The 16117-nt window shown below is 49.1% G+C and overlaps 1 protein-coding gene across 1 annotated transcript in view; it reads right to left on the bottom strand.

Moving 5' to 3' along the window:
* Positions 1-2019: 2019 nt before the first annotated feature.
* PPP5C (protein phosphatase 5 catalytic subunit) overlaps positions 2020-16117 on the bottom strand; it is a 33097-nt gene continuing 18999 nt past the window's right edge. The window contains exons 8-13 of the mRNA XM_079985575.1: positions 12857-12999; positions 12674-12761; positions 9650-9690; positions 8586-8764; positions 5222-5303; positions 2020-4046 (exon numbers count right to left, since the gene is read on the bottom strand). Of these exons, the coding sequence (XP_079841701.1) occupies positions 3984-4046; positions 5222-5303; positions 8586-8764; positions 9650-9690; positions 12674-12761; positions 12857-12999 (596 nt within the window). The 3' untranslated portion in view covers positions 2020-3983. The remainder of the gene's footprint in view (positions 4047-5221; positions 5304-8585; positions 8765-9649; positions 9691-12673; positions 12762-12856; positions 13000-16117) is intronic.

The raw sequence follows: 16117 nt of genomic DNA, 5'->3' as shown, positions 1-16117 counted from the left end.
CTCCTTCAGATATAGTGGACTGAGGCCATGGCTCCTTTATGCCCTCCCTGCAAGCAGGGCAGCCAGAGCAGTTGCCCCTCTTTGCAGGTGAACGTCCCTCTCCTGATAGGCTGGAGGAACCAGATGCTACCTATTTTAAGGCCCACCCTATTCTTCTGACTGTAAACTGTTCTAACTTATTTCAAGGTTGCATTTTTATATTGTTGTAACCTCCCCTCGGACCGCGTGGTGAAGGAAATAAATTTCACAAAGTTTGCCAAAATAGACAAGTCAAAATCCAATCTTTGTTGGAAATGTAAGGAGGTGGAGGGTACTGTGATACACACATGGTGGGGCTGTGGAAGAGTTAAAAATTTGGGGAGTTGCATTCATGAGGAATTTAAAAAGATGCTCAAAATCTCTATAGGAAAAAAACCAGAGGCTTATTTATTGAGTATACAGTGGTGCCCCGCAAGACGAATGCCTCGCAAGACGAAAAACCCGCTAGACGAAAGGGTTTTCGGTTTTGGAGGTGCTTTGCAAGACTAATTTCCCTATGGGCTTGCATTTTCGTCTTGCGAGTTTTTCCGACTTCCCCCCCCTTCCCCCCCCCTTTTTCTAAGCCGCTAAGCCGCTTATCTGCTTATCCGCTAATAGCGCTAATCCGCTAATGGGCTTGCTTTGCAAGACGAAAAAACCGCTAGACGAAGAGACTCGCGGAACGGATTCTTTTCGTCTTGCGAGGCACCACTGTACTGGGCAAGGATATACCACAAGACATGAAAACACTATTTTTATATGCTACTGCCGCAGCAAGGCTCCTACTGGAAAGGAAATCACATCCTCACAAAAAAAGATTGGATAAACAAATTAAAAGAATTTGTCGAAATGGCAAAACTAACCGCAGCAGTAAGATAATCAAACAAACCAGAATTTAAGGCAACGATGGAAATGGTTTGAACACTCTATGAGCAAACAGTGCTCCAAAAACATGCTGCTCTGTTTAGATTAAGTTTGTAAAGTTGATTTAGAAAATAATAATAGTAAAACAAGATGTTTAAGGATCAGAGATAAAAACTGCAGTGTGAATAACAAAATTACAGGCTAAGTGAAAACGAGCACTGGTGGAGGGGAATCACACGGGTGTAGGTAATTTTAATTTTTTGTATGTTTAAGTAGGTTGTTCAATGTTTCTATTATTTTTTTCTTGGTATGTAGTGTTTGTGTGTTCATGTTTGTTTGTATGTAAATAAATGTTTAAAAACAACAACTATGGGTCCCCGGTTCTCGTTTGACTACAACTCCCATCACCCCTGACCACTGGTCCTGCTTGCTAGGGATGATGGGAGTTGTAGTCCAACAACAGCTGGGGGCCAAAGTTTGAGAATCCCTGATTTAGGGGCTGCTGCAGAGAAGGCCCTCTCCCAACCTGCCCCACTGAGCTTCAGAGAGTGGAGGAGCCCTCCTCTGCTGATCTTAACACACCAGAGCACACCTGTGGGGAGGGAGGCCACCTTCCAGATATTTGGAGCCTGTAATGGTTCTAGGGGGTTGCTCATGCGTAAGTTGCCGCCACTCTTGGCTTGGTTGCCTGGTTGAACCCTTTCTGTCTGGACAGCCCTTCACTGTGTGGCTGTCTCAGTCGCTGGCAGAATCCGTCAGTGGGCGTTTCTTAAACTTCTTCCAGCAAAAAAGTTCTTTGACGCCAAGTCTCCTCCTACTCTCCCTGCGCGGAAGTCTTCTGCGCAGGGAGGGTGTGGGCAGCGGAGCACCTGTGCTCTCCCCACTAGTCTCCGTTGAAGAGACCTGGAGCCTTTTCTCCGATTCCCCCATCTGCCCCCCTTCTCTCCTGGTGTTACGTTGATTTCCTTCCCCAGCAGCTGGGCTGCCTCTCTCCCTGCTGGGACCCTCTCCAGCATCGCTCTGGAGCCTTCCCTCCACCTCTGTCTCTGATGGCAGTTCCCTGACAGGGCCCAAGTTGATTGGGGTTTTAAGAATGAAGCGTTTGGGAAAGAAAAAACTGAGGCTGTACCCAACCTGGCAGGTCTTTCAATAGTTACTTTATTTTAACATCTTTTGTTTAATTACAGACAGTAAAATAGCTCAAATAGGTAGGAGGGCGAGTGGAGAGGAAAACCTGGATGTATAAAAACCCTCCATGGTCAGCATGGAAATAAGAACATCCAAAGTGCTTCTGGAATATTCGCTGGTTTCTCTTTTCGGCCACAATAGGGGAAGAAAGCAGCCTCGTTTCAGTTTGGAAAAGCCGAAATGACGATGCCTTGCCAGAGCGGGAGCAAGAAGGGGAGGTCCCAAGAAGGTGTGAGTGTTTTTGGGGGGGCGGGGAGTAGGAGCAACAAAAAACAAACAAACCACCAAATTTTTCCATTTCCCAGTTCTTCAGCCCTTTGGCAAAGCTGGTCCCCTCAGGCCTGATTCCCCCACCCCCAGGCAGTTTTATCCTCTGGCGACGAAAACTTAAAACGCTCAAGCTAGGGGAAGGGAATAAAACCATCCAGGAGGAAACCAGGAAGCACAAGGCAGATTCTGCTCATCTCCACTGAGACTGAGGTCTTTCTCTCTCTCTCTCTCAAGCTTGTGCAATATCAGAATTGGAAGGTCCCACCTAGAGAGAGCACCCTGACCTTCCCGAGATCCCACCAGCAGCGTATCCTGGACTAAAAGAGTGATCCCTCCAAATCAGTCACAGGGAAAAGGCTGAGAAAGATCTCGAGAGGATCAAAGCCCCAGAAGCGGTGTTAAGTCTCCCCAACCCCTGGACAAACGGATCCCCGAAGCCTGCAGATCTCAAGATGGGAGAGTCGTCAAAATGCCCTGATGAATTTTCCCCTCCCCGGAACGCGTAACAATCCCTGCGAGGCTGGAATGAAGGGGGCCCGAAAGCCAAGGGTCAGCCCTACACAATTCCCGAATCCCCTTCCCCAATCCCCTTCCTGTCTCCACCCCAAAATTACCAGAAGCCCCCTCCCCTGCTCCGTACTGAGCTGGGGACGGTGGCCAGTAATAGACCAGCTGAGGCTAATTCACAGCTAGCATCAGGATGGAAAAATTCACACACACAAACATGCAAACAGGCTACACGCTCTCCTGGGGTTTTCGGCTTAGGCTAGCTGGGAACATGATGATAGGACCAACAAAGTACCCAGGAAGAGATTAGAGCTGGCGGGCAGCTAGGCTGAGAAGCCATCCTCGTCCAGAGACGGAAGACCCCTTGTCGCTATGACAAGGCGGCGCAAGAAAGAGGCAGAGGTAACGGAACAGCTCTTCCCCTTGAGCTTTGAGCGCCTGGGCAAACCGAACAGTTTCTCTGCGGCGACGCAAAGCCCACCGGAAAGGTGGAAGGGGTTGGGTGTGTTTGCACACACCTAACAGAGTCAAGCTCTGATCTTCCGGGACAACAGCCATCAGCTGGAGGAGCGGAAGAGGGGAGAGGCTGGCAAAGGCAGCCCTCAACCTCTGCCCCACTCCTCTAGGCTGCTGGGTTGCAGAATCGTGAGTGCTTTCAAGCTGGGAAAAGATGAAGGAGAGTCTGGGGGGTGGGCAGGGGAAAAAAAAAATCAGAGTAGGTAAGGAATAAATACAGTCTTCCAATATATTAAAAAAAAAAATGTCATCTAACGTTCTGGCTGCAGTTTTCTCGTGTTGCCTGTGCGCATTACACAACGCTAGCAAAGGCGAGGGTCGCCCTGGGACAGTATCTGCCTTCTGGGGGTGGGTGGGGGGTATTACAGACACAGTCCTCAGCACACACACACCGAGATGCTCAGGCTTAACCACCAACCCACCTGCCAAAATATCCCTTGCTTTGTAGTGAAGGCTGATGTCGGAAGGAAATGTAACCAAAAAAAAAAAAAAAGGAAGGAAGGAAGGAAGGAAGGAAGGAAGGAAGGAAGGAAGGAAGGGGGATTTGTTGTTTGCCTAGTGCAGGTGTCTCCTGGCAAGAAGGTGGGCGGGGGTGCGAGCTGGCAGAGCTGGAGGGCAGCTTACATCATCCCCATTTGCAGCAGCGAATTGGCATACATCATTGGCTTGACGTTCGGATGAGGCTGGGGAAGGAGGAAGAGAGGTTTGGTTAGCAAAGGTGCACCCCCCCCTTCTAGAGCAGGGGTCCCCAAATCAGGTCCCCGTCCCCTTGGTTCCATAAACTCCTCCCCGGTGCCCCCTGTCCCATCAAAAGCACCACTCAGAATTGTAGCAAATTGTTCCAATTAAAGCTTTTTGGTTTAACTGATTCAGCAAAACCGACGCACTTGATCCAGTGACACTTGCGTGAAAAATATTTTTACACCTTCTTACAAAAAGAAGGGAGAAGGAAACTGATTGCATAAAATGTTTCTACATGACGGCTTCCTGAACATGCACACACGTCTTCACCTACCACAGGTGTTCAGTAAGTACCATATTTTTCGCTCCGTAAGACGCACTTTTCCCCTCCTAAAAAGTAAGGGGAAATGTGTGTGCATCTTATGGAGCGAATGCAGGGGGGAGGCAGGAAGGAAAAGCCCCCAAGAGCTGCACACAAGCTCTGCGCGGCTCTTGCGGGGCTGTTCCCCAGGAGGGAGAAGGGACTGACGCAGCCAGTCAGTCCCTTCTCCCTCCTCGTAGAAAAGCCCGCAGGAGCCGCGCACTCCTTAAAGGGTGTGCGGCTCCTGTGGGCTTTTGCAGGAGGTGGGGGAATTGCCGGAGAGGCTGCGCAAGGCTAAAGAAGCCAAGACAGCGAGCGGGATGGATCCCGCTCGCTGTTTTGGCTTCTTTGCTCTTTGGGACTGGGGGGAGGGGAACCCGGGCTTCCCCTGGCAGCCCCAAGAAGCTCTCTTTGGGGCTGGGGGGGGGGGGAATAATATATTTTTTCTTGATTTCCCCCTCTAAAAACTAGGTGCACTTTATGGTCCGGTGCGCCTTATGGAGCAAAGAATACAGTAATTCATAGGAAAATCAACAGCTCTTGCGAATACGGCTACCTTGTGACTTCTGCCAACTCAGGATTGTGAATACAAACAGACTTAGCCAAATGCAACATCCAGGGTCATCCAGTCAAACTTTCTGCAGGGCAGAAATCTTTTGCCCAATGTGGGACTTGAACCCACAGCCCTGAGATTAAAGGCCTGTTTGCATGGCAAGATCCCAGGAAGGGGGCCGAGTGGGAGTTGGGGCATCGGTGCAGGCGCACTTGAGAGCTGCGTGCGACCACTAAGCGCATCGTTCCAGTGCTGTGACTCACCACTGCTGTGAACTGGTGGAATTCCGGCCGCAAGTCTGAGCCTTGTAAGTGGATGTAGGAACCCTTATTGCCCATCTGGTCACTGGGAAAGAGAAGGTGGGGGGATAGAAGAGGGTTAGGGCAGCATTTTCTCAGGGTTTTCAGAATTCCCCCCCCCCGTCCCCCAGAAAAGGTGGGGAGCACCATCAAGGGAGGGCATGAACAGTTTTTGCACATTATGGGGGCTAACAGGCCGACAAAAGGCACGACAGGAAGACCCAAAGCAGAGGAACGGTGGATCAAAATTTGGGGCAATGCCAAGCTTAAAAGTATGGTTAGGGTTAAGGCATGTGGTCCCTGAAAGGTTGCCCAGAAAGGAACATGGCCCTTTGGCTGAGAAGGATTCTCTATCCTTGATTTAAAGGCTCTCAAGTTAAGGCCTTTCTTTGCCTGAGAGCCTGGAGAGCAGCTGCCTATCAAAGCAGACAGCAGCTGGCTAAGTGTCCCACCGACCTAAGGCGGCTTCCAGGGTCCCTCTCCGAGGAAGGCAGTCTGCTCCCAACCTCTCTCTGTCTGACAGGAGCGAGGCAGCAGAAAACCATAAGAGCTGGAGTTAACTTTTTATCAGCACGAAGAGGATAATAATAATAATTTTTCCCCAGCCACTCTGGGCGGCTTCCAACAAAACATTAAAATACAAAATACAATAACCTATAAAACATTAAAAGCTTCCCTAAACAGGGCTGCCTTTAGATGTCTTCTCAAAGTTTGGTAGTTATTGTTCTCTTTGACATCTGGCGGGAGGGCGTTCCACAGGGCGGGCGCCACTACCGAGAAGGCCCTCTGCCTGGTTCCCTGTAACTTGGCTTCTCGTAGTGAGGGAACCGCCAGAAGGCCCTTGGCGCTGGACCTCAGTGTCCGGGCAGAACAATGGGGGTGGAGACGCTCCTTCAGGTATACTGGGCCTTTGAGGCTGTTTAGGGCTTTAAATGTCAGCACCAACACTGAATTGTGCTCAGAAACGTACTGGGAGCCAGTGTAGGTCTTTCAAGACCAGTGTTATGTGGTCTCGGCGGCCACTCCCAGTCACCAGTCTAGCTGCCGCATTCTGGATTAGTTGTAGTTTCCGGGTCACCTTCAAAGGTAGCCCCACAAAGAGCGCATTGCAGTAGTCCAAGCGGGAGATAACCAGAGCATGCACCACTCTGGCGAGACAGTCCACGGGCAGGTAGGGTCTCAGCCTGCAGACCAGATGGAGCTGATAAACAGCTGCCCTGGACACAGAATTGACGTGCACAGGAGGGTCAGGCCTACATCTCTGGCAGTTCTTGCCCCCACGAAGCAGTTGCTGAGGCTTAAGGTCCCTGCCTCGCCACAGCTGCCTAAGTCCCCTCCACTCCAGGGCCTTCCCAACCGATCTGAGACTACACCTTCGTGATGCTAACTTCTCCGCCACTCTCTTCATGCCTCTGCTGGTTCTGGGAGACAAGGGTGGGGGAGGAGAGTTTGTCACAGCAGGAGGGGGAAAGACCCCCTGGGTCCTTCGCCATTCTGACTCCTCTCTGCCTCTTGGCCTCCTGCTTCAGCTTCTGTTAACCCTCTAGCTGCCAACACTTTCTCCTCCTAGCCTTCTCCCTTGTGACCCTTCGACGTCGTCCCACCACCGCTCCCCAGGCTTCTTTCCTTGGGGGTTCCCCAGCTGGTTCCTGCCCCCATTCCTCTGCATTCAACCAGTCTGCCCTCCGAGCAGCACCCTCTGCTTTCCGGTCAACGGCTGCCATCACCCTCTGTTGGCTAAGTTCCACCTCCACTGTCGGAGGCAGGAAATGCTTCTGAATGCTGGTTGCCAGAAACAGCAGCAGAGATTGGCTCTTGTGCTCAGGCCATGCTTGCGTCTTCTGGTCGGCCGCTGTGAGAACAGGATCCTGGACTAGACAGGCCAGACTGGACCCAGCCGCCAGGCTCTCCACCTGCCCCAGCTGTCCAAGCAGGAATTAGAGCACCACCTACCAGTTAACTCTTTCCCTAGGCTGATGTAATTATATTGCAATTACAACTGAGAGAACGGCTGGAGCGATATGGGACTTTTTGGAATAACTGATTAATATTTGGTAAAGAAAGAAGAAAAAAATACGGACAAATAATTATTACACGTAGCAGGAAGGATATACAGTGGTACCTCTGGTTGTGAACGGGATCCGTTCCGTTTCATGTTTGCAACATGAAAAGAGCGCAACCCACAATTGCGTGGGTTGCAATTCACTGCTTCTGCACATGCGCGTGACGTCATTTTGCACTTCTGCACATGCGGCAAAACCCGGAAGTAACCCTTTCCAGTACTTCCAGGTCGCCGCGGGACATAACCTGAAAGAACGTAACATGAAGCAAACGTAACATGAGGTATGACTGTAGATCTTCACTTGTGGACTAATAAATTGTTGGATGCGTTAATACGAATAGAACTCATAAATATTGCATTTGTTGAATATGGGGCTATTATTATGATTGGAATACAACTAGATTAAGTAAGATTTTGGAAGCAGATTTTTTTAAAAAAAATATTAAACCTGTAATTCTAGTATGTGGCGTGCCACCAAAATTATACAATTGGATATTTGATTAATTGATACAGTCATACCTCGGGTTAAAGACGCTTCAGGTTAAATCCTTAAAGGTTGTGTCCCGCAGTGACCCGGAAGTACCAGATGGGTTACTTCCGGGTTTCGCCACTCGCATATGCGCAGACGCTCAAAAGGACATCACGGGCATGCGCAGAAGTGGCGTATCGTGACCCGCGCACATGGGTTGTGTTCTGCTCAGGTTGCGGACAGGGCTCCGGAACGTATCCTGTTTGCAACCAGAGGTACCACTGTATTTGATTTGGTATTGTGATTTGATATGGATATAACAAGGTGTATTTTGGATTTTTAGGGAAGCGGGTGGCGCTGTGGGTTAAACCACAGAGCCTAGGACTTGCCGATCAGAAGGTCGGCAGTTCAAATCCCCGCGATGAGGTGAGCTCCTGTTGCTCGGTCCCTGCTCCTGCCAACCTAGCAGTTTGAAAGCACGTCAAAGCGCAAGTAGATAAATAGGTACCACTCCAGCGGGAAGGTGAACAGCGTTTCCATGCGCTGCTCTGGTTCGCCAGAAGCGGCTTAGTCCTGCTGGCCACATGACCCGGAAGCTGTACACCGGCTCCCTTGGCCAGTAAAGCGAGATGAGCGCCGCAACCCCAGAGTCGGCCATGACTGGACCTAATGGTCAGGGGTCCCTTTACCTTTACTATTTTGGATTTTTGTAACTGAAAACTAATAAAAAATTGTTTATATATATAAAAATAGGAAGTAGAGCACCACCACAGCAGCGTGCCCCCTCACTCACTCACCAGTAGTTGGGGGCAGAGAAGACAGTGACGCACTTGCCATCGTGAGCCATCTCATACCCTTCCGGCTTGACTTCGTGGCTGCGGATGATGTAATCTAGGTGGTTGCGTTCAAGGAAGCTTTTGGTGACGTCGGGCCCGAACTGGCAGCTCACGCCACGCTTGCTGATGGACCGGCCGTTCTGGGTGGAGGAGAGAAAGACACCCTTGGGTGCAACGGCAGCCTTATAAACATGAGATGGGGGTGGGTGGGTGCCCAGTATGCAGGCGACACCAAGAAATCCACTGGCATCCATCTGTCTCGGGAGACAGAATCAGGCAAAAAGGAGAAGAGCTCTTGATATATACTCTACAGCAGAATTCCCCAAGCTTGGGTCTCTTGCTGTTGTGGAACTACAAGTCCCATCATCCCTAGCTAACAGGACCAGTGGTCAGGGATGATGGGAACTGTAGTCCAAAAGCAGCTGGACCCAAGTTTGGAGAACCCTGCTCTATAAGACAGGATAAGAAGAAGGAGAAGAAGAAGAAGAAGAAGAAGAAGAAGAAGAAGAAGAAGAAGAAGAAGAAGAAGAAGGGGAGGAGTTTGGATTTGATATCCCGCCTTTCACTCCCCTTCAGGAGTCTCAAAGCGGCTAACATTCTCCTTTCCCTTCCTCCCCCACAACAAACGCTCTGTGAGGTGAGTGGGGCTGAGAGACTTCAGAGAAGTGTGACTGGCCCAAAGTCACCCAGCAGCTGCATGTGGAGGAGCGGAGACGCGAACCCGGTTCCCCAGATTACAAGACTACCGCTCTTAACCACTACGCCACACTGGATAGAGAAGGCCGTACTAGCGGTGGTGCCGCTATGTATATCGAAGACAGCACTCAGCCCAGCAAAGGGGCAGACTCCTCCACAGAATCATTGTGGGTGGGGATACCAGGCCCCAAGAGTAATTTAGTCCTGGAGAAATGCCCATGGAGATCTTGAGATGAAGAATGAAATCAAGGAAGCATCCGAAAGAGGAGACGTTGTAGTCATGGAGCAATGGACACACAGCTCATGAGTCTCACCAAAGCAAGACCTACCTGGGGTTGAGGGTCTGACCAGAGTAAGTCGCACATGGGACCTGCAAATGAGAAGGAGGCGAGTTCAATAAATGAGCGGGGAGGAACGCAGGCACAGAAAGTGAGGCCTCTGGCTGGTGGAAACCAATGGTGGCTGCCTGGCTGGCACTGAGTTGTAACAGGGCCTCTCCTGTGGCGGCCCCCCAGTTGTGGAACGACCTCCCTAGAGAGGTGTGCCAGACTCTCCATCACTGTTAACTTTCAGGAGGTATTTGAAAACATTCCTGTTTAATAATAATAATAATAATAATAATAATAATAATAATATCTTTATTGTCATTGCCCCCTCTCAGGGACAACGAAATTTACATGCACCCAGGCATGTGGTGGCTGAAGACTACTGTTCTGGGCAACCCTAAGGTCACTGGGCAGAAGAATGGCTCTTAATTGTAACTGCTTTTAGCTGTTTTTAATTGCAGTCGTTTTGAGAATGCTTTCATCAGTTTTCAAATGTTTGCTTTGGTTTTGTTTTAAATGGTGCTTCCGCTTGCTATCCTGGGCTCTTTGGGGAGTTAAGGGCAGGATATAAATTCAATCAATCCATTAATCAGAGAATTAAACCTGCCTTTGCCAACCGACCTGGTGCTCTCTAGCGATGGTGGACTGGATTCTCCTTTATTGAAGGTTTTTAAGTACAGGTTGGGTGTCCGTCTGCATGGATGCTTGAGATTCCTGCATGGCAGGGGGTTGGACCAGAGGACCTTTGGGGTCCCTTCTAACTCCAACAATTCTATGAGTCAACTCTCAGGCCTTCTGCCCTACCCCTAATCTGCTCAGATCTAGGGTTTACACCTCTTTCTTCTTCTTCTCCTCCAAGCATGGCTTCTCTTTCTTAACAGCAGAAGACTGGCAGCAGTCTTCCCCATCACTTTTTTCTCTATGCCAGGGAAGCTTCACCTGCCAAATTTCTGCTTCTCAAAAACAGGGGAAGCAGTGGTTCCCTGTCTGTAGAATGCTCTCCCCAGGGAAGTTTGCCTGGTGCCTTCACTATACATCTTTAGGCACCAGACAAAAATGTTCCTTTTTAACCAGGCCTTTGCCTGACTTGATCTACATCAAGGGTCAGCAAACTTTTTCAGCAGGGGGCCGGTCCACTGTCCCTTGGACCTTGTGGGGGGCCGGACTATATATTTTTTGGGGGGGGGAATGAATGAATTCCTATGCCCCACAAATAACCCAGAGATGCGTTTTAAATAAAAGCACACATTCTACTCATGTAAAAACACCAGGCAGGCCCCAGAAATAACCCAGAGATGCGTTTTAAATAAAAGCACACATTCTACTCATGTAAAAACACGCCGATTCCCGGGCTGTCTGTGGGCCAGATTGAGAAGGTGATTGGGCCGGATCCGGCCCCTGAGCCTTAGTTTGCCTACCCATGATTCTATATCTTATACCCTTTTTACAATTCTGGCTCTTTTTTTGGGGGGGGGGGTTTGTTTTGATTTTATGTATTTGATATTTTATGTGAACCGCCCTGAAACCTTTGGGTATAGGGCGGTATAGAAATTAAATAAAGAAGAACACCAGGACAGTAGGTGGGTGGGGAAAACAGAAAGACAGCTAAGCCTAAAACTTTTAGATGACTACATCGGTCAGATTCGCCCGTCAATCCCAAAAGGTTTAAGCTAACAAAAAGGTACCCTTAGTGAATTCAGGCAGGAAATTTGTCTTTTCCCCTTCTAAGAAGGGCAACCACAACCTGCTAGGCGGGAAGGAAGTGAAGGGGGGGCAGGGCTGTTCTCCCACACAGGGCGGTAAGTATGTCCTAATTTTCAGAAAGCGTCCTAGTGGAGTTTGTGGGAGAGACAACCCATCCAAGATCCCCTTCTCCACGGCAGGAAAAGCCATCCTTGTTCCCTCCCAATAATTAGCCATAAATTAAGTGCAAGTGGCAAGTGCCATCTTAAAAGAGGTGCTCTTGGAAGAGAAAGGGATGTCTCTTCTCAGACGGTGCATCCTCAAAAAATAGAGAGCTGCTTTTGCTGTGGCTCAGAACTGTTTCCCCCCTCTTAGCTCTGCCAAAAAAGCTGCAAAACATCTTCATGTATGCGACAACAGCCGCAAGAGTTTTAATAGCACAAGGATGGAAGACTGAAGAAACCCCAACTAAAGAATCACGGCAAGAAAAATTGACGGACTATGCAGAACTGGCAAAACTGACAGAAAAGCTACGGGACAAGGATAACTGTGACTTTAAAGGTGAATGGGAACCCTTTACGAAGTATTTGAAGACACAACAAAGCGAACTGGACATCTTGGCTGGCTTTGAATAAACATTCACAAACTTTTTATTGATAATAATCAGCTAAATAGTTTGTGACATGCAGAAAATAGCATTCTTGGAGAAACCAAAGACTGGAACTGAGGGAAGTCGGGGGGTGGGGGTGGGTGGATTTTGTGTGGGAGGGTGGGGGGAGGGAGGGAGGAAAAATGGGGGGGGGGGAATAAGGATGATATGTTTCTGGATAATATGTTTTGTTTTAATTTTGAATAAAAAAAAGAACAGTTTCCCCCTTCTTGTGCAAATTTATGCCCGTTTAAATCGCTTAGTCCACAGTTTCCTAAATGTGGTGGATCTCTGACTGTTTTCGGACTACAATTCCCATCACCTCTGACATGGGTCCTGCTAGCTAGGGATGATGGGAGTTGTAGTCCCAAAACAGCTGGAGACCCAAGTTTGGGAAACCCTGGCTTGGTTGACCAAAACCTGGTGCAATGAATCAACAAGTATTTCCTTTTGTGACTATTCCCTTGCTTGTAGCATTGATAGCCATACCCTCTGGGACACAGCACCAGGAAGGTCCCAGGTTCAGCATCTCCAGGTAGGAGAGCAGCTGCTGCCAGTCAGTGCAAACAATATGGCGCTATATGCACCGATCGTCTGGCTCATTGTAAAGCAGCCTGCTTTGATCCTATGGGTACACAAGGCTACCCAATCCCTACCAGACAAATCATTCCACCCCAGTCCCCGCCACCGCTCACCCGAATCTGGAGGTTGCCGATTCCTCTCGATCTTCCTGATATCGTCTAACGTTATGCCGTCTTCACTGAAGAGGCCACCGTGCATTATCTATCCAAGGGGAGAGAAGAGAAGAAAGAATAGAAAGGGTTAAAAAGAGTGCTCAGCTGAGCTGCAGCCCCCCACCCAAGCAGCCGGCTGCTCACCAAGACTTTGCCGTTGATGCACTGCGCCAGAGGTAGCCACTCAAAGACCTCGCTGAAAAGCTCAAACATCTGGGCTGTGTATTTGGCTTTGACCTCTCCCTCAAACCCATAGATCTGGTTCATATTGTCCGTTTCGTGGTTCCCTAGAGAGGAGGAGGAGTTAAAAGGCCAAAATGAAGGGGGATTTTGGTTCGAGTTTGCAGGAAAGGGCTTCACCCTCCCTCCCTTCCCTAAACTTCCAGGGCTGGGGATATTACAGTCGTACCTCGGAAGTCCGTTCCAGAAGTCCGTTTGAATTCTAAAACGTTCGGAAACCGAAGAGCGGCTTCTGATTGGATACAGGAAGCTCCTGCAGCCAATCGGCAGCCGCGGAAGCCCTGTCGGATGTTTGGCTTCCAAAAGTAGTTTGCAAACCAGAACAGTCACTTCCGGGTTTGCACGTTCGGAGCCAAAACATTCAAGAACTAAGCTGTTCGAAAACCAAAGTATGACTGTACAGTGGTGCCCCGCAAGACGAACGCCTCGCAAGACGGAAAACCCGCTAGACGAAAGGGTTTTCCGTTTTGGAGGTGCTTCGCAAAACAAATTTCCTATGGGCTTGCTTCGCAAGACGAAGATGTCTTGAGAGTTCCTGCGGGTTTTTCCCCCCTCCCCCCCTTTTTCTAAGCCGCTAAGCCACTTAACAGCTGATCCGCTAAGCCGCTTAACAGCTGATCCGCTAAGCCGCTTAACAGCTGATCCGCTAAGCCGCTTAACAGCTGATCCGCTAAGCCACTTAACAGCTGATCCGCTAAGCCGCTTAACAGCTGATCCGCTAAGCCGCTAATCAGCTGATCCGCTAAGCCCCTAAGACGAAGAGACTCGCGAAACGGATTCTTTTCGTCTTGCGAGGCACCACTGTATTATGATTATGATTATCATGCCACTCATCTGATGGGGTTGCACCAGCCACTCTGAGTAGCTTCCAACAAAATATTAGGGGAAAAAATTAAGGATGCTGAGAGTTGTTTGTGTTGGGATACTGCCGGGGAGACAGGGGCATCAGGCAGGCCCCCAGCTGGCTCCAGCTACCGGCCGGCAGCCGGGCGATCACCAGTCTCCCATGGAATAGCATCAAACAGCGACACGAGCCTCAGATACGTTTAGAGACTCGGCACGCTCTAGCAGCAGAGTGAATAAATCTTTTCACAACGGAAGTGGCCGACGGAGAAATGTGTAAGCATATTTACAGCATATTTACATGATAGAATGATCTCGATACGAATCCAAGGCAGACCTTTTAACATCACAGGAATCCAAGTTTATGCACCAACCACTGGTGCTGAAGAAATTGAAATTGACCAATTCTATGAAGACTTACAACACCTTATAGAAATGACACCAAAGAAGGATGTTCTTCTCATTATAGGGGATTGGAATGCTAAAGTAGGGAGTCAAGAGATAAAAGGAACAACTGGCAAGTTTGGCCTTGGAGTTCAAAACGAAGCAGGGCAAAGGCTAATAGAGTTCTGCCAAGAGAACAAGCTGGTCATCACAAACACTCTTTTCCAACAACACAGGAGACGACTCTACACATGGACATCACCAGATGGGCAGCGTCGAAATCAAATTGATTATATTCTCTGCAGCCAAAGATGGAGAAGCTCGATACAGTCAGCAAAAACAAGACCTGGAGCTGACTGTGGCTCAGATCATCAGCTTCTTATAGCAAAATTCAAGCTTAAACTGAAGAAAGTAGGAAAAACCACTGGGCTGGTAAGATACAATCTAAGTCAAATCCCTTATGAATACACAGTGGAAGTGAGAAACAGGTTTAAGGATTTAGATTTGGTGGACAGAGTGCCTGAAGAACTATGGATGGAGGCTCGTAACATTATACAGGAGGCAGCAACTAAAACCATCCCAACGAAAAGGAAATGCAAGAAAGCAAAGTGGCTGTCCAGCGAGGCCTTACAAATAGCAGGAGAGAGAAGGCAAGCAAAATGCGAGGGAGATAGTGAAAGATACAGGAAATTGAATGCAGATTTCCAAAGAATAGCAAGGAGAGACAGGAAGGCCTTCTTAAACGAGCAATGCAAAGAAATAGAGGAAAACAATAGAAAGGGGACGACAGAGGACGAGATGGTTGGACAGTGTTCTCGAAGCTACAAACATGAGTCTGACCAAACTGCGGGAGGCAGTGGAAGACAGGAGTGCCTGGCGTGCTCTGGTCCAGGGGGTCACGAAGAGTCGGACACGACTAAACGACTAAACAACAACAAAATTTACAGCATTTATTCAACATAGTTCAGGAACAAAGGAAAAAACATGTCTGCTTCCCTTCGTGTCCAGCAAACAGCAATACTAGCAAAAGCAATATACAAAATGGAAGTTCCCAGCAGACTGTGCTGGGAGTAAACTGGCATGTGACACACAACAGTCATGCCTGTTCCCTTTTAAGGTGGAACGGAACTACCGTATTGTTCGCTCCATAAGACGCACCTAGTTTTTTAGAGAAGGAAAACAAGAAAGCAACGCAAAGCCTCTTGAGCAAAGAGGGAGGAGCACTGCCGCTGCACTCAAGAGGCTTTGCGTGGCTATCCTTGAAGGTAGAAGAGCAAGAGGGATCGGTGCGCACCAATCCCTCATGCTCTTCTGGCTTCTGGGATAGCTGCGCAGCGTCTTCAGGGCAGCGGGATGAAGGCTCCCCGCTGCCCTGAAGAGGATGTGCATGGCTAAGCCAGAGCTAGAACAGCGAGAGGGAGTGCTGCGCAGCAATCCCTCTTGCTGTTCTGGCTTCTGGGATAGCTGCACAGCCTGCATTCGCTCCAAAAGATGCACACACATTTCCCCTTACTTTTTAGGAGGGAAAAAGTGTGTCTTATAGAGCGAAAAATACGGTATATCCTAACAGTTTGGAGACCCCTTGATTCCCCTCCCAGAACTAACATTCCCAGAGTGGTTAACCATCAATCCCTCTTCACAGGGAACTCTGGGAACTGTAGCTCTGGGAGGGGAACAGGGGGGGTCTCCTAACAACTCTCAGCACCCACAACAATTGACAGCTCCCAGGGGTCTTTGGGGGAAGTCACAGCTGTCTAGAGCGCCAGGGAGGAAAGAGAGTTGATACAAAGTGACTTTTCTGCAACATCTCAGAAGATGGAGCCTGGTGTTTTTTGGGAATGTGTAGTGCAGCAAAATGCGGCAAACCGAAGACCCACCTGCTCTCACATTCTGCTTTTGCAGTAGCCCACCCGATGCATGTGGGAAGCTCGCAAGCAG

This window comes from Podarcis cretensis (genome assembly GCF_951804945.1).
Source record: "Podarcis cretensis genome assembly, chromosome: 8".
NCBI lineage: Eukaryota > Metazoa > Chordata > Lepidosauria > Squamata > Lacertidae > Podarcis > Podarcis cretensis.
This window is presented reverse-complemented; position numbering and strand designations above follow the sequence as displayed.